The sequence below is a fragment of the Phasianus colchicus genome, chromosome 7 (assembly GCF_987193195.1).
Source record: "Phasianus colchicus chromosome 7, bPhaCol1.hap1.1, whole genome shotgun sequence".
NCBI classification, from domain to species: Eukaryota; Metazoa; Chordata; class Aves; order Galliformes; family Phasianidae; genus Phasianus; species Phasianus colchicus.
Genome location: NC_143442.1, coordinates 32154165 through 32181995, shown reverse-complemented (window position 1 = coordinate 32181995; position 27831 = coordinate 32154165). Strand labels below are relative to the sequence as shown.

The 27831-nt window shown below is 39.2% G+C and overlaps 1 protein-coding gene across 6 annotated transcripts in view; it reads right to left on the bottom strand.

Moving 5' to 3' along the window:
* UNC80 (unc-80 subunit of NALCN channel complex) overlaps window positions 1-27831 on the bottom strand; it is a 121539-nt gene that overhangs the window by 63051 nt on the left and 30657 nt on the right. For 2 of the 6 annotated variants that reach the window (XM_090144416.1, XM_090144419.1), the window contains exons 15-26: window positions 26028-26175; window positions 24400-24548; window positions 23440-23606; window positions 22653-22754; window positions 21161-21375; window positions 20538-20644; window positions 19059-19218; window positions 14306-14478; window positions 7399-7611; window positions 5209-5380; window positions 2597-2730; window positions 481-646 (exon numbers count right to left, since the gene is read on the bottom strand). In XM_090144416.1, the coding sequence (XP_090000542.1) occupies window positions 481-646; window positions 2597-2730; window positions 5209-5380; window positions 7399-7611; window positions 14306-14478; window positions 19059-19218; window positions 20538-20644; window positions 21161-21375; window positions 22653-22754; window positions 23440-23606; window positions 24400-24548; window positions 26028-26175 (1906 nt within the window). The remainder of the gene's footprint in view (window positions 1-480; window positions 647-2596; window positions 2731-5208; window positions 5381-7398; window positions 7612-14305; window positions 14479-19058; window positions 19219-20537; window positions 20645-21160; window positions 21376-22652; window positions 22755-23439; window positions 23607-24399; window positions 24549-26027; window positions 26176-27831) is intronic. The other 4 variants (XM_090144420.1, XM_090144421.1, XM_090144417.1 and 1 more) reach the window with 2 other exon arrangements.

Below are 27831 nucleotides of genomic sequence, written 5' to 3'. Positions count from 1 at the left end.
AAGTGATCACCCACTAATTCCATGAGATGCCATGACTTCCAAACCAGTACAGATTTTCACAGAAAAATCCCCAAATTCCCTCCTATCTCTGGTTTTCACAAAATAAAATAAAATAAAATGTAATCAGAATAAGAAACAAATAAAACCACCTTTGATCTTTATTTATGAAGTGTATCAAATAGTGATGCTTCTAACAGCATTGCACTGAGATACAATTTCAAGTAAAACATCCTCCTTTCTAGGAATCTTGCAATACTCTCAATTGGTTTCAGTCATAGCAGTGCTTTGTAAAATTTAAGATCTTTGCTTCTCACATTTGATATATTGAAACCTGAAGGCAAAAAGCATCTCAGAAATGATTCAGAGCCACATGACTCCATGGCTTCCTGCTTTTTAACACAGTCTATGCAAATGAAAACATAAAATCAAGCGCCACTTCACAAGCCTGAAGAATACACAAGCCTTGTTGTGCCAACAAACCTTTTTTCTCCTCGAAGCCAGCCTCAGATTTGAGGGTGTGGCTGCTGCTGTGCAGGGAATCCTTTGAATCTTCATTTTCATCCAGAACACCAGCAAAGCTGATTTTTCTTTCATACCTGTGCCGGTCCATCTCAGGGTCCAGACGTAGCCTACAGCTCTCCAGATCCTGTTGGCAGCATGTAGACCACATAGATGTGCAACCAGTTTGAATCACCATCTTTTTCCACTACAACCATAGAAACTTCAGGAAGAATGGTTCAGATGGCTACTTATTTCTTGATAAAATTACATAGGCTCAAGAGGTCTCTTACTGGAATTTCTATGCAAACTCCTACTGAAGTTCCTGGGAACTACCTGGAACGTGACAAAGTCTGTTACTCTAAGAGCTGCTTAGGGGGAAAAAGACGACTTTTGTTGAACATATTCTAGACTGAGCGTGTTGAAATGGGTTAGCTGATACTAGTCTATTTCATGCCAGTGGAAGGCCCCAAACAATCTGCAGTAAGCTTTGCATCTGCATGGAAAATGAACATAATGACTGTCAGAAAAGCTAACAGTTGATTAGAATAGGGAAATATTTTGACTTTGCTCAACAACAAAATCTGGGATATAATATATAGCTAAAGTAATGGTTTGTAGCGTATCTGGCATTAAAAATTTCCATGTTGATAGCTCAAAAAGTTATCCAACACAAACAGTTTAGGCAAGAGATCATGAGCTTTTATCCTGAACAAATCTGAATCTAAGCCATAATAGCAGTACAGATACATTCCTAGGGTACGGTCAGAGTTATCCCCCTTCAAGCGTTTAAACACATTACTCCTTACTGCTGTTTGTCAACGTGTACACACTGGAAACTGCTGCCCCCACAAAATTAAATGACAGAATGAAAGACATTTTCTCAGTGCATCACACAAAAGTACATATTTCTATTGATCCTCATTATCCACCATATTCTTAGTTTTAAGACAGCTACTTTGCTGAGATGAATCCTAAATCCTGGTATGACCCTACTTTTGGATATAGTCATTTCTTACAGAGTAAAAATATCAACAAGGTGTTAAGGAAGACTCATGCTGAATTTCTCTTTGCTTTTTGTTACTGCCATTCTTACATACCTGGGGGCTGAGTCACTTCTTCATAGTTCAACTACAGCCTTTGAAACCAGCATCAAATCCTAACTACAACAATGCTGAGCTATCACCCTTTCAAGAACGACTGTATCTGCAAAATTTGGTCCCAGTCATTTGTTAACAAAAAGAACAGTAGGGCTAAATCCTTTGTGCTCTCTTAGAAGTCTGACTTCTCACTCTTTCTTCAAAAAATGAAGTCTTATTTCCTGAGGAAATTAAGCTTAAAAGATCATACTGCTTAGCTATCATTCTATGTTCATCACCTCTGAATTTGCTGGCCACTTCCCACATAACTTGACAGAAGACAGCTGTATATTTTATGAAACAACAGGTTGAAGGTGATGTTAAATGCATTAATTGACATAAGAAAATCCACATAAGAATGAGCCGCTAGAAATTATATGGTTCTGCCATTGAGAAAATTAGCTGTCACCTTATCAGATGCTTAGCTTATTACTCATGCTAATATTTGCCTGTGTCTCTCTTAGTCTTATGAAAATTTAGTTCATCCTTTGCTTCTTTCCTTTCTTTCCTTAGTTCCTTCAATTCTATTGATAAGAGAACAGGAAAAATGCAACCATGACAAAGAAGTGAAAGCTTTAAGCTTCTGCAAATGCTCTGCAAACCATCTTCTCCCCTTCCTCCTAACTGCCCTGTTGAGTGTCAGCTGACACTCCTAATCAGCTATGCTGCACTTGAACTGTCATTTGTTGCACTCTCAGGTCCTCCGAACAGTTTCTCAATCCATCTGCTGCTTTCTCTACTTTGAAACTTTCTTGGACTTCAAACACATATTCTGCTTCTCTAGTCTTATCTTTTTAATCAGCTCATTTGATGTGCCATGCCCATCTTCCTAACAGACAATGACTCCTTTCCCTCTGCATCAAACATTCCCTTGAGTTATCCCGGCCTATCTCTCCTCAGAAAGGCAGAGAGCACAATGACTTTGCCAGCACATCTCCTGTTCTCTATTGCCCACTTACCACAAGAGGCTCAGGACGTGGCCTAGGCATGTATGGAAAGGTCTCTCGAAGGAAAGTGGTAATCTCCAGGAGAAGTTGGCAGGCTGCCATTTTCAGCGCAAAAGGACAACAGCATTTGGTAGGATTCACAGTGCCTAGGAAAAAATATTTCTATGGTGAGCAAGGAGATGATACAAAATGTTGAACCAAAACGTGATGGACATTTTTATGTATGGTGCACAATAAAAGCTGCACTAAAAAGGGAAAATCCAGAGTTCATCTATGCTACTCTTCCTACACTAAAAGAATTGTAATAGTACAAATATGTCAATCCATGTATTTACTGGCACGTGGCATAGTACCAACACAGTACAGTATTTTCCAACATACTGCAGTGTATAGAGAGCTATCTACTAAATTAACATGATCTTTTAGTATTTTACATACACCTTCTCATTTAATGTTGATACAAGTGAAGTAGTAGGTATCCTGTCTCTTTACAATTTTGCATTCAGACAAATCTTCTGCAATACTGTAAACATAGGAAAGTTTCTCAATATATATATGGAATTATGATTAGCCAGCAAAGAAGTACTGCATCTGTTACTAAGTACTATCCTGATAACTGAAAAATGCAGTCTCCTCTGAAATCAAGCTTCCTTAATTGTGTGTACAGAAGCCAAATGCCACTCAAAGATAACTAAAGAAAAAAATAATCAAACTGCATATTCCAGTTATACATTCAAATGCTTAACCTATAACAAAAAAAGGGAAAAGGGATGACCCAAATACTTGAAGTTTTGCTTTAACCGAGTCTAGAATATCAGCTTCAAAACTCCTACACTTTGTAAGCAATCTAAGCTTAAAAAGTATGAAACATTCTTCAATGCTTGATAAATTTTAAAAATGCTAGTTAGGATTATGAACAGTAAAAAAAAATATATTTAAAAAATTAGTTGTGATAACAATTAACTGCAACCATCTTTTAGTGCTACCTCATATTACCATTTCCAGGAATTTTAGAGAAATTTGTTTTTGCTTGCTTTCTCTGATGTATAATCTAACAATGTTTTGAAAAGAAACAGTCCAAACCAAACAAGAAGGCATTGCCAGCATCAGATAAAAACAGATTAATTCTATGAATCTTGTTAATTCCTCTGTACATGCTATGTGTAGTGAAGATGGACTCCACAAGGACTAAAATAATCTGAACTGTTAAATAGAGATGAGCTGAATGGAATAATGGAAAATCCATCAGCATATTTTATGCTCCTCAATCTAATTCCTTTGTGTGCAAGGCAGCTTCTGGAAAAATCTGTCTTCAACATGAAAGCTGACTGTATATCTTCTATCTATAACATGGCTTTCAGGCAAGTACTTGAGCTTTTATGTGGCTTTCTAGACCACAGAGTGTTCTCTGTTTGCTCACCTTGTGTTGCCTTGTTAAAGCAGTTCCATGTCACCCTGGTGAGTACCTAGTATCAGTCGCTGAACTGGGACAAGAAAGCCTGTTCCATCACTTCATTACAGGAATGTTCCTCACCTTTTAAAAGGCATTCACGGTACAGGAGAGGAAGAAATTTATGTGCACTCTCCTGCTTTGGATATACCTCCTGAGGAGCCAATAAAACATCCAGAACAGCCACCCACAGTCATTTTGCTTCTAGTGCTGGCACACCACATAGTGGCACATGTGAAGGTCTAAGCTCATTGTTAATACTCATCTTGATATCACTTCCCACAAATGCTATTTCCAGATCCTCCTCTTAATCCCAAAGCCGACCTTCATGTAGTAATAAGAACAAATCTAGGATCACAGCATAAGAAGCCAGAAGATACATAAACAGTGCTAGCACACTACATCCAATGGTAAACAACACTACAAGTAAACAAGAAGTGGTACATTACAGCACAGACATATATACAAATGGTGTCTGGAGAGGACATAATGTTTGTTATCACCTTCACCTACACCTATGACAGTATCTATTTTGACTAAACTTCTTTTGATTCACAAGCTGTTATAATTTGCATATCTATCTAGACTTCCAGAATCAGTGATTTATCACCACCCTCCCACCCTTACGTACACACACACACACACACACACACAACGTGTGTATTTTAGTTGTTGTTACACAGGTTTTTAATGATGCTTTTTATACCACTTTGCCATGCTTCTGCTTGAGAATCAGGCAAATATATAGTGAAGTCAAGATTTAAAAGCCTTTGGCAGAGCTGTGCCAAGACACATCAGGTAAGGAGATCATTCTTCAAGATTAAGAAACAGAAAAGCAGCTAGTCTTACAAAATATTTTGGCAGAAATAACTGGAAAGAATGGGAATCTGAACCATTTTTGGCGCTGAGATGACAGCAAGACTCAATAAATAAATTATTCCGCATATAATTGCCGTTGCCAGTACACAGGAATTGCAACTCACTATCTGTTTTGCCCCCTCCTTTTTCTTCAAAGTTTCTCAGTACTGCTATCCATCTGTCATGTTGTACATCAAGGCACAGAAAGAACAGGGAAGGAAGCTAAGGCGGAGGTGAGGGACTGGGAAATACAACTGAGTGGCAAGAAGATGAAAAGAGAAAAAAAATTAAGTGCTCCTAAAGCAGAGGTTCTTACAAGCGGGGGTTCTTGTAGTAAAGGGAGTCTCCTTACTGTCATCTAAAAAGTCTTCCTCCTCATCCTCTTTTCTCAGGCGCCTCTTGGTCTCCTCATCATAAATTAGGCCCAGCAGATTGGCAGGGCTCTCACTCTCAGCGTGGCACAGCTCATTGAGGCGGACACCAATTGCCTGCAACAGGGAGAAGAAAGCATAAGAAGGTGAGAATTTCAGCCCAACCTTGCATTCCGTGAAGATGTTCCAATCAGAAGAGAACATACTGGCTTCACATTTATTGCCTGCAAAATGCAGTAAAATAAAGAAAGGAATCATAAGAGAGTAATTGTTACCAAAAGCATTATTTGTTTCCCTGTGATCTTTTCAACCAAATTTGCAAACTGCCACATTTCAGGAGGAATTTTTTTTTTTTTTTTTTTTTTTGCACATCAGGTAAAATAATAAGAGCAGAAATGGCACCGGATAGGCAAAAAGTGAATAAGTCATTATCTTGTATGAATTTCTTCCACTATTCTCTCTCCCCTCTATACGTGTGACAGATTTTTTTCACTGAGAACATATGTCTTCAGTTCAAGCAACTATCCTGCCACTTAGGGATCCAATAAAAATCCCCCATTCTTCCACAAGTGGGAAAGTCTGCTTTCATCTTTAAAGGAGCTGAGAATTTGCTCTATCAAATAGCACTTTTGTGCTCCTCGTATCTGTTATAGCTTCCACTGAAATAAGTAGGAGTTATTACTTTTGGAGTGACCTACGCATATAATAAAGACAGGCAAAAAGATTTCCACTGAATACTCTTACATTCTCTACAAGAATCCTGACTGTTTATTTGTTGATAGTTTGTCAGCATCCTTATCAGCACGTAAGCAGTCCTTGAGTTGCTGTCAGCAAAGCTACAGATAAGGATATGTTCACAAGAGGTTTAGTTTCCTGCTAAGACACTTTATAGTTTTTTATTCTCTTTGTTGCATAAAGGTAAAGAGAACATAGACAAGAATGTAAAATTTTATCCTATGATAATATCACTTCAACAGAGAGGAAGTGTTTTTAACCTTGAAGTTCTAACCAGCACTTGTCATTTGGCTTCCTTGGTTTAAGGATGGTTTCAGAGAAAGATATTAAAGAGGATTTCTGAATCTTCTGGAAGTCAGACTGATGCTCATGCAAGTACTATGTAATTTTCCTCTCTCAGCTGAAGCAAAGCAGAAGCAAATAAGCAGTCACAAACAGGTAGCATTTACAGATCTTCTTCCTTGTTATTTAGCAGTTCCTGTGAAATCAAGCAACAAAGAAGTGGGTAGATTCTGCTACACAAAGAGAATAAGGTGTTCTGTATATTGTGGTTTGCAAGCTGATGCAAATAGTTGCCAATCTCAGCAATCTGCATATTGCTAAATAAACTCCACATCTCTCAATTTTTTCCCTTTCATGTTTCAGTCTGCTGAGGAAGAAATAGTCTGCTTGCATCTGCAGAGAGCAATAATCTATTACATATTACTTATACTATTCTCCAGCTTTACATAAAAGCAATCACACACAATCCCACAGCACCCTACCTAAAGAGAACGGAATTCTTAATATGTATTACCCGCATGTATTATCCTTGGTTACTTACTTATTCTTAAATGTGTGAAATGTCTTACAATAAGCATCAGATCTTTAGCAGGTATGGGCTTCCAAAGAAACTGCAAATGCACTGACAGGACCAGACAGTGCAATTGCCATGCTCGCATACTGTAAGAGATCACAGTCAAATGAAACTTGAAGAAGCCAATCTATCTTTTTAGATGACATGCAGTAGTTCTGCAGAATTCCTTGCCAAAGAATTATAAGTGTGCAAAAAGAGACTGAAGAAGTATGTCAAAGAAATCCACTGAAGGTTATGAATACACAACATCACATCTAGGCTACAAATAAACATTTGGAAGCTAGATAAAATCACTGCTGCTACTCTTCATTAAGCATTCACATGTGCAAAGTGATGGAGTCAGGAGAGTGGGCCAAAAGGATCTTCTGGCTGAACATGGTAAAGACAGGGACAGTGTCTTTGCTACATCCTAACACCATAAATTTTGACCAGAGGAAGAGCTGATCTTGGCAAGCTGTGAAATGCAATTTGGAAAGGAGGTCTGAAATTAACTTCACATTTTGGTTGGTTTTTAAATGTAAATAGAAGAGAAACAAGCTCTTACATCTCCCCATTGGTAGAAGAGCTTAGCTGCATTCCACTGCAGTTTCTGGTTCCTTTTGTTGCCAACAATAGGAGAGCGTCCACGGGACAGGCCTTTCTTAGTAATGTTCACATGGTGGCCCTTCATCCACTCGGGCCAGTTGCCACGGTTGCAGCGATGAACAAAACGCGCACACTCAAGGAACAGGGCTGCTCTTGCCACTACAGGAGCTTCCTGAAATGTTTGCAAAAAATCACTTTAAGTACACACACATTCAAAAAAAAAAATATTAAGAGGACTTTGTGCTTTTATCAATTGATCATAAGCTTGTCATAGTGTCACACAGACTGAGCAATCTCTTCATCAAAGCCTGAAACCAGGATCTCTGCCTCAAGCTAATAAAATCAAGGCCCACAACACTGAGCAGTTACGCTTAGTTGAACCACCAGAGGGGCAAAAAGAACCACATTATAAACAATCTTCTGCTTCGCTATCCCTCTATAATCTTCCAGAAACCACCTAACTACCAGAAAGCAGAAGTGTTTATCTGACACTTCTACTGGAGGAGTGACTCATATTTTCTTCTCACCTCTAGTAAACCTGCAAAGCAAGCAGCACGGACATATGAATCCTAGCATTTGTCATGTTATGTTTTGCTTGTGCAGCTCGGGGGTGGAAGCATGAATGGAGGCTGCTGAAACTAGGAAAAGTGCTGTTTTGCACTTACAATAAGCAGATACAAAGAGTGAAATGCTCTACTGGCATAAGTCAGCAGAATTTCACTGACCTAACTGCAACAGCTTTAGCAAGTACATACAATCTAGTAGTGAAACAGTATCAACCAGCTGAGATCTGAAGTGAAAAGTTTGTATATTTGACACGGGGACCCTCCACCCTCAACTTGAAGGAGACATTTTCTTTAATTGGGAGACATGATATTGAGCATACCTTTGTCTGAAATGGTCCAATAGGACCCAAGTTAGCTCAACACAGACTACTTCTGAGACATACAAATGTGTTCAAAAATGGACTCTGTAATTTGTTTCCTAAAGGGTAGCTGAGTCTTAGAACTTACTTTCCAGCAGTCTACAGCTCTGTGAAAATAACATCTTAACAACTGTGGAAAATGACTAAAAGTGAATAGTTCTCTTCATTTCCATTAAATCTTCCCCCTCTTTTCCTGTAACTCCCACAAGCAAAAGCCCCCAGGCCAGCAGGTTGTAAAATACAATAACAATAAAAAAAATGTCCACATTTTACAAGCTGGCTTTGAAGGGTCCCTAGCAAGAATTACACAGAGTAAAAAAAACACATATTCCACACACTGAGATGCTGCCAGCCTTAATGAGACAATTTACATAGATAAGCATCTCTTTTTAAGGGCAAGTTCTTCAACTCTGGTCAGTGAACAACAAATGGTCCCTGAGATCAGAGAAGATGGCCTGCAGAAGACGGCACGCACAACATAATTAAATAGTGTTTCCAAATAGTGCTTTAATCAAAAGTTGAAAGCAAATTTTCAAGCAATGCTCCAAAAGTTTGAAGAACTGCCTTAAGAAATAATGTACTACAGATAAACTTAGAGAAATTAATCCTGATGGAAAAATGGACAAGATGGGAAAAAAAAAAAAGCCACCTTTTCTAAAAGACTGAAAAAAACAAAAAGGGGGGGAGGGGATGGATTTTATGTTGTCCATACTAAAAAGAAAACACACATTAACTGCTTCCTGATGCATCTTGTTGCTGCTTAAAGCTGCAGGCTACTATTTTCTTTCATCATTTGAATAAAATATGAGCTCTTTGCTCATGTTTTATTCAAATGATGGAAGAAAACATCAATGCTTTTGTCACTCGCTTAAGTAGGAAGTACATTAATGTTGACCCATTGTTCTGACCAGGAAGGCAGAAATCTTCAATCAGAGATAGATCAACAACCGAAACTAAGCTAACACCTATCACATTAACACCTATCACATTACAAATTGCTTATTGTTCACATGAAATATGGAAGACAGATTATTTAAAAGTTCTTGTTCCTGTTGTTTTAATTCTCACACAGTAAAACCTTATCCAGACTTGGAGACATGTAATCACTGGGAAAATGAAGTCCCACCTTTGGTATCCTGTTTCAGTTCACTACTCACAAAAATCATGATTTCTTAGTATACAGGAATCTTGTAAAGATATACGTTCTAAAGGTTAAGGAAGCACTCAACTTATACAATTAAGGGAGCATATCTAGAATAGGGAGTGAAGGGCAGGAGGAATGCGGCCTAGCACAGGAGTTCCAAATTCAGAAACACTGGAATGCCCCCTTGCATGAAAGAGGACTTTCTGAACATCATGAGGCATATGCTCCTTGTGACAGCTTACCTGAGGCTCAGTGTAAACTGAAGCAGCAGCAAGAGAAAGATGAAGATGTGACAGAATGAACAGGGATGGATTCACACCACAGAGAAACACATCACAAATGGAGAGAAATGAATCAGGCAGGCGATGCATAGCTGAAAAGAACACAAGTTTCCACAATCACTGTCAAAACATAACATAGCAGCAATACTCTTACAAGCTGGTCCCTGCCTGTGAAACAGTTCACAAGTCCACTTTTAACATTAGACCAACTATATCACTTTGCCTTTTGATTTTTTTTTTGTACGGTCTGAATTGACATAAACACGATTCCATCACTTATCAAAATTTCAAGCATTCCCATTCCTATTCTTCAACAGATAACCTGATTTGTACTAAAGTAGCAAAAGCAACGACCCTGGTGACAGGGAGCTAACATGGAATACATCTGGAAATTTATAACATCACATTACTGATGAAGTATAGGTGACTGTGGAGAGCTTTACGAATGTGGAGTGCTTAGGTTCAGTTTTGTCTTCAAATACAAATAATTTTACAAGTCTAACCAACCATAATTGTCCTTATGCCCTCTTCTGTACCCTGTGAGGCACTCTGAACAAAAAACAATTTCTACTGATCTCTTTAATAAGAATAAATACATAAATAAATAGCAAAATAACAACAATTTACTTACAAAGCAAATCAAGCGTATGTAAGCACTCTCAAAAGATGTTGACTGCTCTGTTTTGTTGAGCCACGAGAAGTAGCCAAGCACATATACTGGTGTCATGGTTTTGGTTTTTGCTTATTTGATTTTCAATATTCCACATCAAAACATCATGTACTGGAATTAAAGTGTTAATGCTCTAATTCTACGTACCTATCCCTATACATTACGGAAGTCACGGGATCTGCCCCTTCCGGGGGGGGGCGGTCTCTTACTGCCTGGCAGTGGGTGCTGGAGGTGCTTTCCTAGCCGTTCCAAGCTTTTTTCAGGTTTGACTCGGTCTCGGGAACTCTCTCTCATATCTTATTTGATTTATTAGTCTCAATTTCAAGTAGATTGTATTATATTGTATTATTTTGTATTCCGATATCATAGTTAGTAAAGTAAGTTTACCTCCATAGATTGTTGCCACTGTTTTTTTTCCTTTTCCCCCTTCCTTCCCATTTTGTGGGCCCAGGTGGGGGGTGGGGAGGGCAGGGGCCTACTGCCCCCTGTCATGGGCATAAAACTGATCTAGTTAATTCCGTGACAACTGGAAACAGGCCACAAGCAAGTTATTAACCGAAGTCTAGGAGGATTACCTCAAAAATGTTAGTTGAAATCTTTCATGCCCCAAAAAGTTAAAACTTATGATATGACTCCTTGCTTCTGTTCCCAGTCTATTACGGAGACAGCAATCTCCAGTTTCCTTTCAGGTAATATGTCCTCCCACGGACAAATATTTCTCCTCTGCAAACATGAACATGGGAAGAACGCAGCCTGCCTAAGACATCTGATGACACAGAGCTGGGGATACTGACTAGGATTCTTGTTCTTGCAGCTTAGATTTTGCTTCTGCACTCTCACGACTTGACAGATTCTTTCCCAATGCAATCCTGCCATAAAGCAGTGCCATTATAGCATTTCTAGTAGGATAAAAGATAGACATGCTAGAACAGAGTAGCTCACACATGCTAAGGATGTACTGGGAAAGTGTAATAGTGCTAAGTGGCACTCATTGCTAAATAGTCAAAGGAAAGCTCACACTTTCTGACATGAGTCATTTAGAATCATAAAGGTTGGAGAAGACCTCTAAGATCATCTAGTCCAATTGTCCACCTACCACCAACACTGCCCACTAAACCATGTCCCCAAGTACTACACTGACCCTTTCCTAACACCTTGGCTACTTGTCATGGCTAGACAAAACAGAGCTATTCTAACAGATACTAGTCTAGTTGTAATACTTGAGTTAACTTCTTCACACAATGCTACACAGTGGTTTTTTGGAACCCTTTGCAGAAACTTACAAAACTGAAACATCGTATTCCTTGCCCACAAAGCTTCAAAAGTTTCTTGTAAGGGAAAAAATACCAGTTTAATTATTGCCAAGTCTGGACTTCAGTTAAGGACAGCGATGAAACTGTCTGCAACATATTATCAAGTGTCACTAAATGTTTGCAAAGCCATAAACTGCTTGCAGTTTTATAGCATTCTGTCAAGTATGGGTGGTTCTTCTGGGAAAATACATTAACTGCATGATTTCTAACCTGAAGTAACCCTTAATTTTAGGTATAAATAAGTTAGTACCTCCATAAGGGTATAGCCTTTGTTTCACTGTTCTTATTTCTGAAATCACTGTGACACATCTTTGTAAGCATCGAGGCTAACCAAAGATATTTAAGTTTGTAGAAGATTGGAAATTTTTGGTGTAAATCTGCATTAAAAAGAGTACTGAAAAAGTTTATGAAAGAACTAAAACTAAAAGCAGTTTGCCTTCAATTATTTTTAAGGTTGCTATAGCAACTGGGCTGGATACATTTTTTTTTTTTAATTTGCATCAAACCTGATTTCAACTATTACTTCAAAAGCCTGGAAACAGAAGTTTTTTTGTTTTTTTTTTTGTTTTTTTGTTTTTTTGTTTTAAAGGTTTTCTGCTGGGTGTGCTCTATTGAAATAAAATGTGGGAATTTTCCATAGCAGCACACTGTCATTAAGAAACACACTGATATGGTAGTCATCTTTTGAAACTCACAATGCATGCGACTTCTTTACTTCCATTTATCTCCAACATTTTTTAGACAAAATGCCAGCTAAGTAGGTACTTGTAAGTAGTACCCCAACTCTGTAACTTGAACGAGGTTTGCATCATCTTTAACTGCAGACTAGAAATCCAGCCCATCTAGAAATTCTGATCCCAGAAGTGTGGGTCTCATTCACATCCACAGCTACTCCAAAACGACACCACTGCATGCTGCACCTCACACAAAGCAGAGAAAATATGCAGGTAAAGCAATACAAAAACATAGAGAAAAAGATCAGATCATGGCCACTGAAATGACAAACTGGGGTTTAAGTTGTTTCATTCTCAGACTGCGGAGAACAACAGAAGACCAAATGAAGGAGCAGGTTTCTATGCATTCCAACAGGTGTCACAAATTTCTGCCTCATGGCACATAGTCACTTTGCGCTATCTTCTAAAGGACAGTTTGCTTATCTGGCTCCCAGCTACAGGGTTCCAGAATTACAGACTCACATACATAAAACTCCTTAGTTGTGCGTCAAGTTACACCCTCTCTGAGATCAAACAGTAGAAGCCCAAAAAAGAAAAGCAGAACCAGGCAGCTGTAGTATTGCTTTTCTACTATCACAGTTCTAGCCGCAACAGCAAGAAAAGCCAGATTTTAAATATTCTCAGTAAGTATTTTTCATAGCAGATGCTGTGTTACAGTTCTGCCTTTATTAGACAATTGTAGACTGATGGCAAATATAGAAATACTGGAAGATGGACAGTAAAATAGCTGTGACCTGGTTAGCAATAGTGACTTTTGGCTGATAGTAGTGCAGATTTGCTTGCATCTGCAATCTAATGATGTAAAAGGGTGGTGCACAGAGTATATTACCCCTAGGACTACAGAGCAGACAGCAGCACAGCTCAGAACGTAGCATAAGCAGAACATGGGGGAGTCCAAAGGTCTGGCATCTCCAGCAGTGAACAAAAAACCAAATATGAGCCAAACAGCAACAACACTGTAAAAAGGTGAGAAATGGGGAGCAGGAAGACAAAGGGATAGAGAAGATGTGGATGCTCAGGAAGCAGTGGCTTTCAACCTTTCTCGGTTTGTGGACATCCACACAAAGAAGTAGAGGAACACTGTGCAGAGAAGTTAAAAACACTGGCAGGCTTCTCTTTGCTGTCTTCATCAAACCCTCTCAACAGGAACACAAGAGTCCCACTGGCCCATGAAGCACAGGCCGAAAGCCACTGCTTTAAAAATCAAAGGGACTGTCGGTATAAACAGCAGCTGCAAGGAAAGGAAGGCAGGAGATAGAGACACTTAGTGTCAGGAGCAAGGGACTGAATTGTGTCACTTCTGTGACTCAGATCTACAAATTAGCAGAATCTACATTTAGAAGCAAGCACATTGGCATCTGAAGTTTTTCCCAGTGACTGGCTCTGGTGAGGGATTAACGTTACCTAACGCATTTATAGCTCTATCAGAACTCCTGTGTGGTATCACTATGCCTCCCCAGGTAGTTATCCAGTCTTCAGTTATTATTCTGAAGGCAAGTGTTGACACTAGGAACAGACGCAGAATGGCTGTGAGCAAAATTTAAGTCTGACAATAAAAGCTTTGTGCTGGCAATAATCTAGTGGTGAGGAGCTACCTAACAAAAAAAGATCCAGTTTCTCTGCACATTCATCCAGTCATGGGTGTTTAAAAGCTAACAAAAGCACCACCAGTTGACAATGCTGTAATGCCTTACCTGCTTTGTGCATGGGCATGACCGACATTAGTGAATGACAACACACCACTGTGTATGCACATGCTCTCTCACTCAGCAGGTAAAATACACCAATGAATGACTTACAAGATCTAGGGCAGCTGCTAAGATGGAGGCATCGGGGATAGTGCCTGGTTCACAGCAGTTCAGGAGAAACTGAAAGCGCTTCATCCCTTGACGGATTGCTCCCAGGTTCACAACGTTCTTGGATTTTCCTCCTTCTTGGTTGGAGGTCAAGTGATCATCAAAGCTATGGCAACCTAAAGAGGTAAAGAGTACAGAGGGGATTGCAGGGAAGGGCAGGGAGAAGGAAACAGACTCTCTCACCTATTAAAAAAAAAAAGTGGTGCAAAAATCTAGATGAGTACAGTTTTAGTCTAAATCCCTTCTTCACCTTGACGTGCTATCTTGAAGATAACATGGGCATTTTTAAAATATTTGTGACTTCTGTGAAACAAGCACATAGCAAGCCAAATTCTGGTCTTGGTCATACTGATGTCTCCTCAAAACAATGCCACCCTACTGAGGGTCAGACCCATTCCAGCATAGGTGAACAAGAACATGGTTCTTCGTCCCCACCTCTTTAATACAGAAGATCACTCTTACTGCCTCTTTTTCTTGAATACTCTTTTACCTCACTTATCTACTTATCTATTAGCTTCTAACTTTATACACAGATCTTATCCCTCATATATTAAGCAATACTGTATCATGTAGTAGGACACAAAAATCAATAGCAAACATTATAAAGATTCTATATGGGAATCACATACTGTCTAATTTTAGGTATGCCTCTTCTGCAATGACCAGAACACCCAAAGTGAGATCAGATTCAGTTTCTAAGTATCTTAAATCATACCAGCTTTTCTCCCTTGAAGTGCCTTGCATTCTTTGGGATGGAAGGTTCCCTTCTAAAATTTCCTTTTGAAAATGGAGTTAGGAAGCTCACTAGGGCTTCTTTCAAACATTATTTTAAACTACATACTGAGATCACATGATAAATCGACTAATCCCACTGCAAGTCGGAATTAATGCTTCTTAATGCAGAAGATTATTATGTAGTCTCTACTCAGAGTTCAGACAGTCATGGAAAGACAAGGGAAATCAGGAAAGAAGTTTTGAGGCCAACGTGGCTGGCCAAAACAAGAACAGTCAGTTTTTGGGGCTTTTTGTCTTTATCCATAATACTCTCTCTGTTTACATGTGAAGGTATAAAAGGTTACAGAATACTGAAGGATAAAGCACTGAAGAACAAAATGCTGCATGGAGAATTGAAGATTAGCTTCCAAAGTAGATTTGGAAGACTTGGCAAAATGGCCCTACTGCACTTTGGGACGACTTCTCCAGAAAAGAGTGGCTGTAAACTCAAAATCTCTTTGAGAACTCAGTTCCCAACATTTCTTAGAAAGCATTTACACACTACAAATAGTCACAACAAAAAAAAAGGCAATGTAGATCTTCATTTTTTTTTTCCTATGAAAACAGTGGGATGCTAAATGTCTAGAAATTTCTTTAAGATAGCTGTACCTTTTTTCTCCCCACTGAAGGTGCACAAAGTTTTACAGCAAATAAAATGTTCCTATGTTGGGAAATACTTCAAAACGTAACAAACACAAACAAAGAAGTAGAAAGAACAGGCAGAACGCTTACATAAATGAGTAGGCACAAATACTCTTTTCTTTCAACTCCTCCTATTTCCTTACAGCCTGCAGTGTCCTGCCTGAGCCTTCCCGCTACGGCTATTTTAGCACTAACTCATCTGAGGTACAAAGAATTTTCTCCATGTAGGGACCTGTTAAGGGAGTGCCCATGTAAGATAAAGAACAGAAACCTGAACTTCGGATATAGAAAAGTCTGCCTAAGTCTGCCTAGACTCCATTGCTACAGCCATTTGCAGTCTTCAATTTGTTGAAGCTTTGCAACAGAATCCTTCAGTGACAGCTGATGGTTGTCCTCTACATCAATCCTGGAGTAGCCTTGCTATCAGCAGGGCGACTGTCTTTGGCATACAAAGGGTTAGTGTGATTCAGCCTCACAGAAACTTCATCCAGTGAACAGATACCTAATGTAGTAGGGACATTGGATGAGCATGCACCCACCCGCCAGAATTGCTTCCTGTGTGAACATGAGATCATCCTTTGAAGCCTCAGCATATGCTGCCATATGTTCTGTGGCATGAAAGCCCACACAACCCCTGGTCATCAAAATGTCTTCAATAAGTGCCTGAAGGATCACAAAGGCTCTCACTTTAAACACATTGTAACTCACTTCTGTATATATGCTGTGTTCTTAGTATAAGTAAAAAGATCATTAAAACAAAACAATTTTAATGCATGAATGTGCATACATTTGTGTGTATATATGTATACACATGCACACATACAAATAAACACACACACACATATGCATACATACATATCCAACGTAGACAAAAATTTCCAGTGGTCTAGATGATATTTCACAATTGCAGTTCATAAAAAGTGTGACAAATTATTCCATGTGTTATTACGTCATTTTCTAAATATATATATATTTACTCTAATGTAGATTCTTTTTTTTTTTTCTTTAATTTTGTCTACTGTGTTAAAAAACCCAAAAACACAAGAGGAAAAGCATGAGCATTGTAATGGTACAGTGTCATGAATGACAGAAATGGAAAGGTAGAATTATGTTCCAAAATAATGTCTCTGGGTGAGAACTTGAAGGATTTAATAGCACAGCCATCTACCTCAACAGATTTCTGTTCTCAGTATACACATAAAACTTGTACACTTTATATGGAAGATACAAAAGCACTGCAAATTTGAAAGCCCTCTGTATGAACCTGCTCTACTGTCATAAGCCCTCCCATCCTGAAAAGGCCTCATGAATTTCAATATACAGATATGTACATGCAGGCACATACAGCTAAACTCATTTTTGCTTGTGTGGCTTTCTTTGTATACCAGATATCCATGTGGACACAGTGACAATAATTTCCTTAACTGTCACATTTTGCTGTATAGCTTTAAACACCCTTCCTTTGCCTCAGTTTGTGATCAGATAACTCTCCCTACCAACATCATTGGACAATTGGCTTGTTTCTCATACTCACATATAATGGTCTCTATTTTTAATCCATGGTATCACCTTCAATATCGCATTTCTAAGGCACTTATATATCAAAACTAAACACATCATCTATCTCCTCTCACAGGTATATCCAAAGCCTCAAGTTCTTATCATTAATTAGATCAATTCTGATGTTATATACAGAAGACTGAAGTATAGACAACTGTTAAAAAGTTCACATAGCCCATAACTAACAGGTCATCTGAGTTTTATACAGACACAAGATGTGCCACACATACAGAGCAAGACTATTGCTGCTCACAGGGCCAAAACTAGAACTCTGAGACTAAATCAACAATGTGGGCACCCTAGACAAAAGCAAACAGTGGCAAAATATCAGCATTAGTAAGATAAAAAGAAAACATTTCCTGCAAGAAAATATGAAGTACGTCACAACATGAGCAATGTAGAAACAGCTGTAGCAGTCTAAAAATCTTACTGCCCCTCAATTATTAGATTCCAGGGAGAGCTGGGACAAAGAACAGTTGAAGCATTTCACACCTCCTTCAGTGCAAAGTAGCAGATGCAATTTTTTCTACTGAGGGGATTTTCACCTTCAGCTAAAACCAAACAAACTGCTGGGCTGAGGCAAACTCCTAGAGGAATAATATTTTTAACTTGGGAGAGAGCTGACTGTGTTTCTACCATGGCAGAATGATGACCAACCTACACTTGTGAGATGTACTCATTCTTTGCTAGTATCATTTGTCTAAGTAATGGCTTACATGCATTACATTGCATGTCTGGGACATGTGATGGTAGAAAACAATGCAATGCCAGAGGGCAATGTCAGAAAATGAAAACCATAATGTCAGATAATGGATCATACTGTAATCAGTACAGAAATCATGGTGAAACAGGAAAGGTACTCCTTTTTGTGTGTTTTTGGGAGTTGGGTTTTGTGGTGGTTTTTTTGTTTGTTTGTTTGTTATTTGTTTTGAAATACAGTAGTAAAACTTAAGATTGTTGTCTTTCTGAACAATAAAGATGAGGTCTGAGTTGAGGACACGAGCTGGTGAATGACTGCATGACATCTGAAAACAGAATATATGAGGACATTGTAGTATTCATAAAGGCACTTTTCAAACACTGCTGATTTTGAAAATGCATTGCAATTAAGTATACTTTTGTGGAAAAGTAGTGTTGTCATTATTTTGTGCACTATGAAAAAGGGACAGCATCCCTAACGAATGGTATGCAGACATTAGACATGCAAACACAGAAGAAAAGAGGTAATTTTAACAAGATTTGTGCAGGGTTTTCCATTTCATCAGTGCTGATCTTCACTAAAACTGTCAAATGGTCACAAATTGGAGGGAAAAATAAAAATAAAAAAAAGGATGGAATACCCATTTTCATCTCAGGCAATGAAAGATTTACAAACCTAATTTCAAACTGAATCAGTGCTTTGAAGCAAGCATAAATTTTTCAAGTGTGTTGTTCAAATTCAATTTGATATTAAAAGCCCAAATATTGTATTTGCACAATTTACTCTGAGTGTCTGGAAAAAAAAAAAAATCGACTTTGCTAGAGGATTTTCTAAATCAAAACAAAAGAAAGAAGGAAGGGAAAGAAAACAGTTACAAAGACTAAAAAGTTAGAGAAGGCTAGAATGGATACAAAAACTATGGAGAAAGCAGAAAAAAGGGAAAAGGATGGAATACAGAAGGAGATTTAAAAAGAAAATTAAAAGAAAGAAAAAAAGGAGACGAGAACCCTGATTTCTAACCATCTTTTTCTTCTGTGTGATGAAGCTTGGATGGGTGTCTTCGGCAGGTGCGCCATTTACCAAGACGCTTGAAGAAATTCTCCTCTTCATCTCGCCCATTGTCCAGGCCACCTCCTGGCCCCCCTCCTTCTGACAGCTTCACTGCACTGGTAAACTTCACCTGTGCAAAGACAAAGAGCAGGTTAGCTCGTGCAATGCTATTCCTCTTGATCGTCCTTGCTTAGACATAAAGCACCTAGGGAAGTGCTGTGGCACAGTGAATCACCATAGCAACACAAGTGGGTCTGCAGAGACTTACATATGCTGAAATACTTAATCTTTTAATCTTTCTGCTTAAATGACTGGTCTTTCACAAAAGGCTGTAAAGGCACAAAGGAAGCATAGAGAAATGTGACCAACAGTTAAACATTACAGGTATTTAAAGGATGTGAAGTTCTTTTTCCATGAACAAGGATAGGCAGACAAGCACAGCAGAGGTTTTACCTAGTCTTCTTCATGTTTCAGAAAGGAGACTACAGGCAGCTACTCACATACCACAGCCATCACTATCACGTCCCTTGAGAAGAGAAAAAGGCTCCAGCATTCTTTCTGACAAGGTCCTAACACCTCACATCCTTTCCCTCCTTTACCAAGAAGCATTCTGCACTTTACTACTGTTTCAGTCATACCTCCCAAACACCCTTACAACAGCACACACTGTTCTCAACAACATATTCTTCATTCTTCACCATACATTGACAGTGCTTCACTAAAGATTCTCCTCAGTGTTTTTCCAGTATTATGCAGCACAGGACAGACTAGGCAATACGTTACAATAGAAAGATACCACTGGTGCCCAAGTACAGCTTGTCTCCAGTCTACATCATCTCTATTTAAAGGTAAGAGGAAAAGCTGCTGTTTTCTATAAAAAGGCTCCTATGGAGCTGGACAAGGCAACACATCAGCTTTTAGGGACAGACAAGATGTGGAAATTCTGCAACACAGATGGAATTGCAAATAGTGCAGATCCACCAAGCTTTTTCACAGATAGAAGCAAGTAATCAGCTGGTAGAAGATCAAATACATGCACTATTAAGTAAAAGCTAGGTTTTTTAACCATGAAAGGACTGAAGAACAGGAAAGAGTAAAGAGAGTGAGGAAAAAAAAAGACTTTCTTGCTTTCAGGAATCAGCAAGTGCTGTGACACCTGTTGCCAGGACAAATAGTTTTCTCCTGGTCCTTACTCTGAGGACTCTCAGTACCTGGCACAAATATCTATGAATTACTCTAAGGAGTGGATTGACATTCAGAAGTTAGACTGCCTTACTTTGCAAAAGTCAAGTATCAAATTGCCATGCAATCTACTCGCTAGATTTCTGTTACTAGTCAGTCATACGTTGGGCTGCAATGCCGACGTTGATTACAGCATTTCCTTGGGCAGGTAAAACAAGTCAGATCCTGTCCTTGTAAGCTCTCTGAAATGGAGTCCAAAGCACTTACCTTTGAACTCTGTCTGATGAAAGACAGACGGTCAACAGAGCTGATATCTAAGAGATCTTCCACCCCATCAGCCAGGCCAGAGAGGGAGGAGCGCTTCAGCCAGTTCCCTGTTGCAGATTAAGCTATTCAGAACAGTTCTGAAAATGCTTCCAGGTAGAACCTATTTATTAGCAATCATTGCATATTTCTCTGAAATGGCTGTGCCAGGGTATGGTAAAACAGGAGGTAAGGAGAAAGCAACCGTGTCATGTTACGCGCATTAACTACCATGCAAGGCCAGGTCTTGAGACCTGTAAATGATGCATGCTTTATCTATCTAAATGCTATTTGGATATTTCTCTTTTAGATAGAGGAAGAAAGCTTGAGAGATTAAGGTGTTAACCTGTTACTTTGGAGATCTCGTTTGCCACAGACATTGTTACCTTTGGTAATTTGCTTATTTTTCCCTTTGCCTTAGTTTTCCACCTACGAAGTGGAGAAAGCAGCATTTTTCAGCTTCACTAGGGAGACTATCGAGTATACTTGGACAATAAGGAACTGTGATAAAACATGTTTTACAAGAGATATATCTATCTGTGTTTCTCTGCACATGCAATATGTATATAGAATAGGAATAGACATACATTTACCTATGGGGAGTTTGAGTTTCTTTCGAAGGGAGATTCGTCGAGAACGGGAACGGGAGCGTCTGTCTGTAGTGGTCCCAGAGTGAGCAGTGGTACATTCAGATGTGTCCTGCTCAGACTGACTACTGGTATCACTTGCTGCACTCTGTGATTTGAACATCTTTCGCCAGAAGTCCTTACGTCCCAGAACAGCACCTTGGTTTTGCTCATCACTGGAAAAAACAAAAAACAAACAAAAAAAAACAAACATGAACTTCAGTGAAGTCTGGATGTTCAGGGCAATGAGGCCTCCTCCAGCAGCCCACATTGACCTTTCTATTCTTTGGAGTTGTTATATTCTGAATTTCAAACATAATCTTCTCAGTGGGACATAATCAAATTTAATATGTTCAATATTGTTCAAGGTACTAAATAAGTATCTTTTCCACTCTGAAGAGTTCGCCCACAGAATGGGTCCTTCCAATTTTTTGTTTGCACAAGTGAAAAGCACATCATCTTCTTTAGGTCAAAATGATTTGTAATGCTAAGACTACGCTGGTGCTTTTGACAAGCACATGCGTACTGGAACAGCTTTAAGACATCATGATAGCTATATGGGAACCTGCTGGAGTCTCAATTCTTATTAACTTATTGCAATGTGGAATGAGAGCAACATATTTTGCTCCCATATTACTCTTGCAATCTCTTGTGGCTGTGGTAGGGCCCAGAGTAGAACAGCTTGCTTCAATTCTGCACAGCAATCAAAGGCTTTATTATCCTTGCAGTCTCAGCAAAGGAGAAACTTTGCAAGCTTAGTTAACACAGAAAAAATGTAATATAGAGCTCTGCCACTTGTGCATCTCAAAGCAGTTTAGCAAGACGGTGGGTATTCAGGGCACAGAGAAGTTAAATGACTGGTTCAAAGTAACTCGGGAGACCAGTAGCCATTCACTAAACTTCCTGAAACTCAGTATTACATTTCAGAGTCCTCTGGACAACAGAAGCTTCAGGTGTGTAATACCTAACAGCGGGTTGGTTCACTCATTAAGAAAACTTGTAACACAGCTCTACTGTTAAGGGAAATGCAACAGTTTTAGGAAACTACGGGGCCAAAATGAGTTCTTGGGGGGTAGTAAAGGAGTAATGACTCTTAGCAACAACTTAGAATTAAAAAATAAATGGAGCCACCCCCCAGAAGTAAAAACGAAGCATCAAGAATAGCTGTAATGACTGCCCTGAGGACTTACCATGATATTCAAGGCTATGATATTAAGTGATATTGATGAGTTACTATGGTGTCTTTAAACAATCTCTGGTGGTTGCCCATGAAAATCAAGCTGATTTCAGTTGGCAGCACTGAAAATAGGCATTACCTTGATGCAACCAGCAGATCCTCAGACCTGCAACACACTTATTGCACCATTCAGGTGCATCTTTGATGTCCTCCCAATTTGTACTAAACCCAGACAGAAGCTGCCAGCAATAACATAATGAAATAATATTCACTTACTGTTCTGGAGTTTGCATCGGGCGGCTTGAGATGTAACTGCGACATTCATCGGGTGCAGCTGATGCCTGACCTTTATCGATGATGACGCTTCCCATCTCAGATCTATACAATGTAAATCATCAGATACCATGAATGGATGGCTCATCTCATGCTCATCACATAGCTACCTGACAAGGAAATCAGTGCTGCTGAGCAATCAAACAGCTTTTGAGATGCACTCTCAATTTACTAACTTACTGCCTCTCCCTATGTATCACTTTTGTAAAAGGCAATAGCTCTGAGAATAGCCAAGGTTTTTAGGAATATTTCAACTTCCTTACTTCTTCTCCCCAGAAAACCTCAAAGCATGTTTATTTTTGATTAAGAAGCATGTCAGGATTATATTTGTTCTGGGACTTGTTTTGCATATCATGGTTTATCTGTCAGATAAACAACACTGATCTCCCACAGGATGTGACATACATTAAAAACTATACCCATACAGCACTGTGGGACTTGCACTGTGCTTTTTAAATTTTTTTAGTCTTTCTTCTTCCAGCGTTTCCATTGTTTTGTTTTCTTTAGTCTCCTGTAGGAAAGGGTTAACATCTTTTGCTGCAAATCTACGATCATTTCAGTTCATTAAATTTTAAAGGAGGCTGCCACCACAGTGCAATTCTGTACACCAGAAACCAGTATAGATTGTGAAGACGCAACACACAAGCCCTTGGACTTCCCACATTTGTGTTCAGTGCATATAGTTATATAGCCATATCAGTCATTCAACTTTTTCTTCCCAGACACCAACCTTTTGCTGCCAGAAGATTTCAGCTCTTGCTCTGTTTCCTCTGTTTTTTTTCCTGGTATTAACTTCTCAGCACTGTCCAAAAGGGCACTGAGTGCCACTCTCCGAAAGACATTCCCATGAGCCTCCTTGATAAACTGAACAAGCTGACGGATATCACAGTACAAGCCCTGGATAGCAAGACATCACGAAAAGAAAAATCAGTCTGCAGGTTGTAAAGAAGCAGTGAGAATCAATAGTTTCTAGGGTCCTTCAGGAGGCCATTACTTCCTCTGATTGTTGTCTGATCTAATCTTAATGTACAAGGTTTGTGTTTTCCAGCTGAGATCAAAAGCTAGAAAAGCTGCCACTTGGAGCACTTGGAAGAAGCATAGAGAGGATCATTATTATTATAGAAGATGCTCTGCAGTGGCCTAAAGCAAATGTAGAGGTATCAGAGGCTACACGAGGAAGCTGCAAAGATGACTTAAAGCCTGCTTTATCCCATTTATCTATAATCTAAAAAGGCATGAAAAAAGCCAAAATGATGGGCTGGAGAGAAAAGCATAAAAACTTTGCAAGGTTTGTTTCAAAACCAGTGGGTGTCTTGGGATTTTTCCTAATTATTTTAGAGCTCTACATCATTGGAAGAGAGAGGAATGACTCATTCTCCAACCTACTCCTACACTTACGGCTCTTTTTAGTTTTGAACATTCATACATAGCAGCAATGTGACAAGTCACCTGTACCTCTGAGGATAAGAGGATGGAGGGTTATAAGACCTCGTTTTCAATTTATGAACTTTTTGTGATCTTGTATTATTCTGAAAATTCTCAGCTAGGAAGTGCATAGCCAGCTTTCAACCAAAAAAAAAATTGCTACATCTCTAGTATTTGACTAAACTGAATTCATCCATTCTGTTAAGCCTCACTGGTCACACTCAAGTGAAGAAGCACCTTTGCAAATATGAAATCAAGTACTTACAAGGTTTTCCGGACTGTGCAGCTCATGTGTAGTGGAAGCACAGCGAGTGATCAGAGACTTGAACATTGCACTCACAATAATACCTTCTACACTCTGTGCTGTAGACTTGTTGTCCACTGTGGTGAAGTTATTCCCAAATCCAGCTTTGTCTGTGAAATTGAAGTACAAACAAATGCTCTTGTTTAGAATGCTTTTAAAAAGATGGCTTTGTTATGGATGTTATGCATGTTATGGTATTCAGATACATAGGACAAGGGCTAGTCCTCACCTAAAGTCTTATGCTCAGTTCTAGCAATCCCACCTCACCAAAAAAAAAAAAAAATGGCAGAGGAGGAGGAAACAAACGAAAAGGATGTAATTTTTCCAGAAATAGTTGTAGTACAAAGAAAGATCAAACAGATTAGGGTGAGTCTGGCTTCTGTTTATCCACATCCCCCACTTAGAAAAGTATAAAATAAGACATAAAATTTGAATGATACTTCTGGCTTTTCTATTTATTATTTTAAAGAATAGGAGATGTTTGATTAAACTGAAAAGTGACAATGCCCAGGAGAAGACAATCTTTTAAACTAGAGGAAGGCTGTTCTCGCAAGGTGCAAAAGAAGACCAAGCTGTCAAAAATTCAAAAAAGCATTACACATTTATAAAGACAAGAAATATCCCACTTTTATTAGATGAGACGAAAGACTTTTCAAAAGCTGCATGAGCTGCCATTCTTCAAAGCCTGATAATAATTGGTGAATGTTGAGGAAACTTCCTGTGAACATCTTTTTCATAAAAGCCTGCTACTCTTTTTTTGATGCAGTCTCTGAAATGCCTGAGATCAGAGAGAATCTAATAGAGCAGATAGACTCCCTAAATACTGGGAAACAGCTGTTTCTATTCTGTAAACAATGACTGTTAATTGCTGTCACAAGCAGTGACCAAGCAGAAATGTCCAGACATTCTATTAACATCTGGAATAATTTTCCTAAAAATAAAGAAAAATATACATAAACACAAACTTATATTGTAGGTATCACAGAATCACAGAATCGTAGGGGTTGGAAGGGACCTCCAGAGATCATCGAGTCCAACGCCCCTGCCAAAGCAGGATCCCTACACCAGGTAGCAGGATCCCTACACCAGGTATGCACATCTCTGTGTTCATATTCTTGTTTATTCAATCTGTTCCTGCTATTTCCTGCCTCACCTGAGGCACCACAGAGGGTTTTAATGCTCAATTATATCTCCATTTAGAATAAACCATGGATTAAACAGGCCACGTCAGCTAGTGTCTGCTCATGCCATGAAGCAGAAAACCTCCAGCCTGAGGCATAACTGAATGAAAATATTTTCTTTGAAAGCCATGAACAACAGGTAGGATGAATCAAAAGAGAAGCTTTCAATTTCAGGTGCACTGGGTGCTGCATGATCACTACATGTGATCACTAGGTGGTAGAACTGGATGAGTTTAAACTCTGCTGACTGTGCTTGCTAGAATTATAATCTGTATGTTTTGAGGATAGAAATTCACTTTTTTAAAAATTTATTTACTTTAAGACAAAAAAAAAAAAAGGCATGGTTTCTTTCTGATGGTAAAGTTTAGGAACATTCAATTAAGAACTTCTGATGCCAGCCATACTTACTGTCTGTGACTGGCTCCATGCAGAATCCCAGTAAAGCATGAAGGAAATCCACCACATTGTTAAGAGAATCTCTGTTCACATAATCCCTCATGGTTTGGCGGAACTGCATCCTATCCAGTTTGTACAGCTTTGTGAGGCAGTTCTGAGCCTGAAACGACATCCGTCAGATCAAATCACATCAAATTACATGTTTGAGTTTTGCTGATAGCAGCCGGGTATTTTGAGGTCCTCTTTTGCTCTTAGTCAATGCTCTACCTTTCTATCTAAAGTAATCTTCCCCAGGAGCCAGAATATTTAGGTTCTATAACAGAACACAGGTTCACCCCTGAAGCAAACAAGAAATTCAGCACTTCATGGGTGCCACTGTTTGGAAATGGTGCTGAAGTCATTCTCAGCCACATCTGAAAGCCTTACTCCCACCGCTTCCCCCAAAGGTAAAACCTCATTAAGCATGAATGAAATAGGAATGTACCACCCCTGTCAAGGTTTATTGCCTTGAAAAAATTTCTTAGATTCAAGCATCTGATTTTCAGCTGATGGCTCAGATCCAAGACAGCCCACCTGCACCCAGTGGTCAATATGTATCATTAGCTGCTTATTTAAAAGCTATTGGTATTCAATTTCCTATCAGAAAAGTACCCATCCCACTGGGACTCCAAGCAGGCTGATATTAGCAAGTCTGAAATATCAGCTCTTACAGGGAGCATCAACTCTTCTGCTGCCTACAAAAGGGCACTTAGCTTTCCAGTAACTGAGACGTGAATTGTGCATGCAGCCAACACAAATGGTGCATGCAAAGCAGTCTGACTAGACAAACGCACAGAGAGAGCTGCAGACTTTGACACGTAGATATCTCTTCCCATAAAGACCTAGTTTAATGAACCGGATAGGAACTTCAGCTCCAAGAGATCTATTCATTTATGTATAATGTCATGCCCTGGACTCAATGTTTTGCTGGCTCAGCTCCAAGGCAGTGTAAAAGCCTAACTGACATTTTGCTGAATATAGTATATTTTCAACCCGTGCTCTGTACAGAATTTTTCTGCTGTTACCACTGGGATTTTCTTATCCCATTGTCCTACTGTGTCTGCAACTAACATTAATGCTGCAGTCTCCTCAGTACCCAGGGGTCTAGCTAACTAACAGAACAATGGTGACTGATACAGAGGCAGTTAATCCACCTTCAAACCACATAGCTCAGATTCTAACACCAAGTTATAGCTCTCTTGGCATGGCTGAGGCTAATCAAAGCCACGCAGAAAAACCTCGCTCCCATGCCCACTATGGTTAGGGGTTGAGTAAATTCTCATTGCAGTCATCAAAAACGCTATCTGCTGCAAGCACAGAAGGTAAAGAGGAAGTATGTGCTGAAGAGAACCTTTGGAAGGCTCCCATTTGACAGGGCATTGGACTGATCTCACGGAGTCAAATTCTGACTGAAGTCAAATGTCTGGGTTACAGCCTGGGCACTTTCCAGTGCTTCAGTTTGAGCATACTCTGAAGTATAAGGTAACCAGCCGCCTTGTCCTTCAAAAGGGCATGAATCTTCTACCTTCTTGTGATACAAGAACATGCCTGCAAGCACAGTGCACTTCAGTATCATGAGCTAATGAAGCAGCCCAGCAGCAACCAGTCACGATTATAATTAGGAAAGGTGGACATAGCTACTTAGATTTCAGGATTTAGGTACGCAACCCAAAACAGCTTCACCTCTTGTAAACAGCATACTCTGTTGGGGTTTCATCAGTATAAAAAGTGACTTACAACAGCACACATGGGGCTTTGCTCCAGTGTATTTGTGACT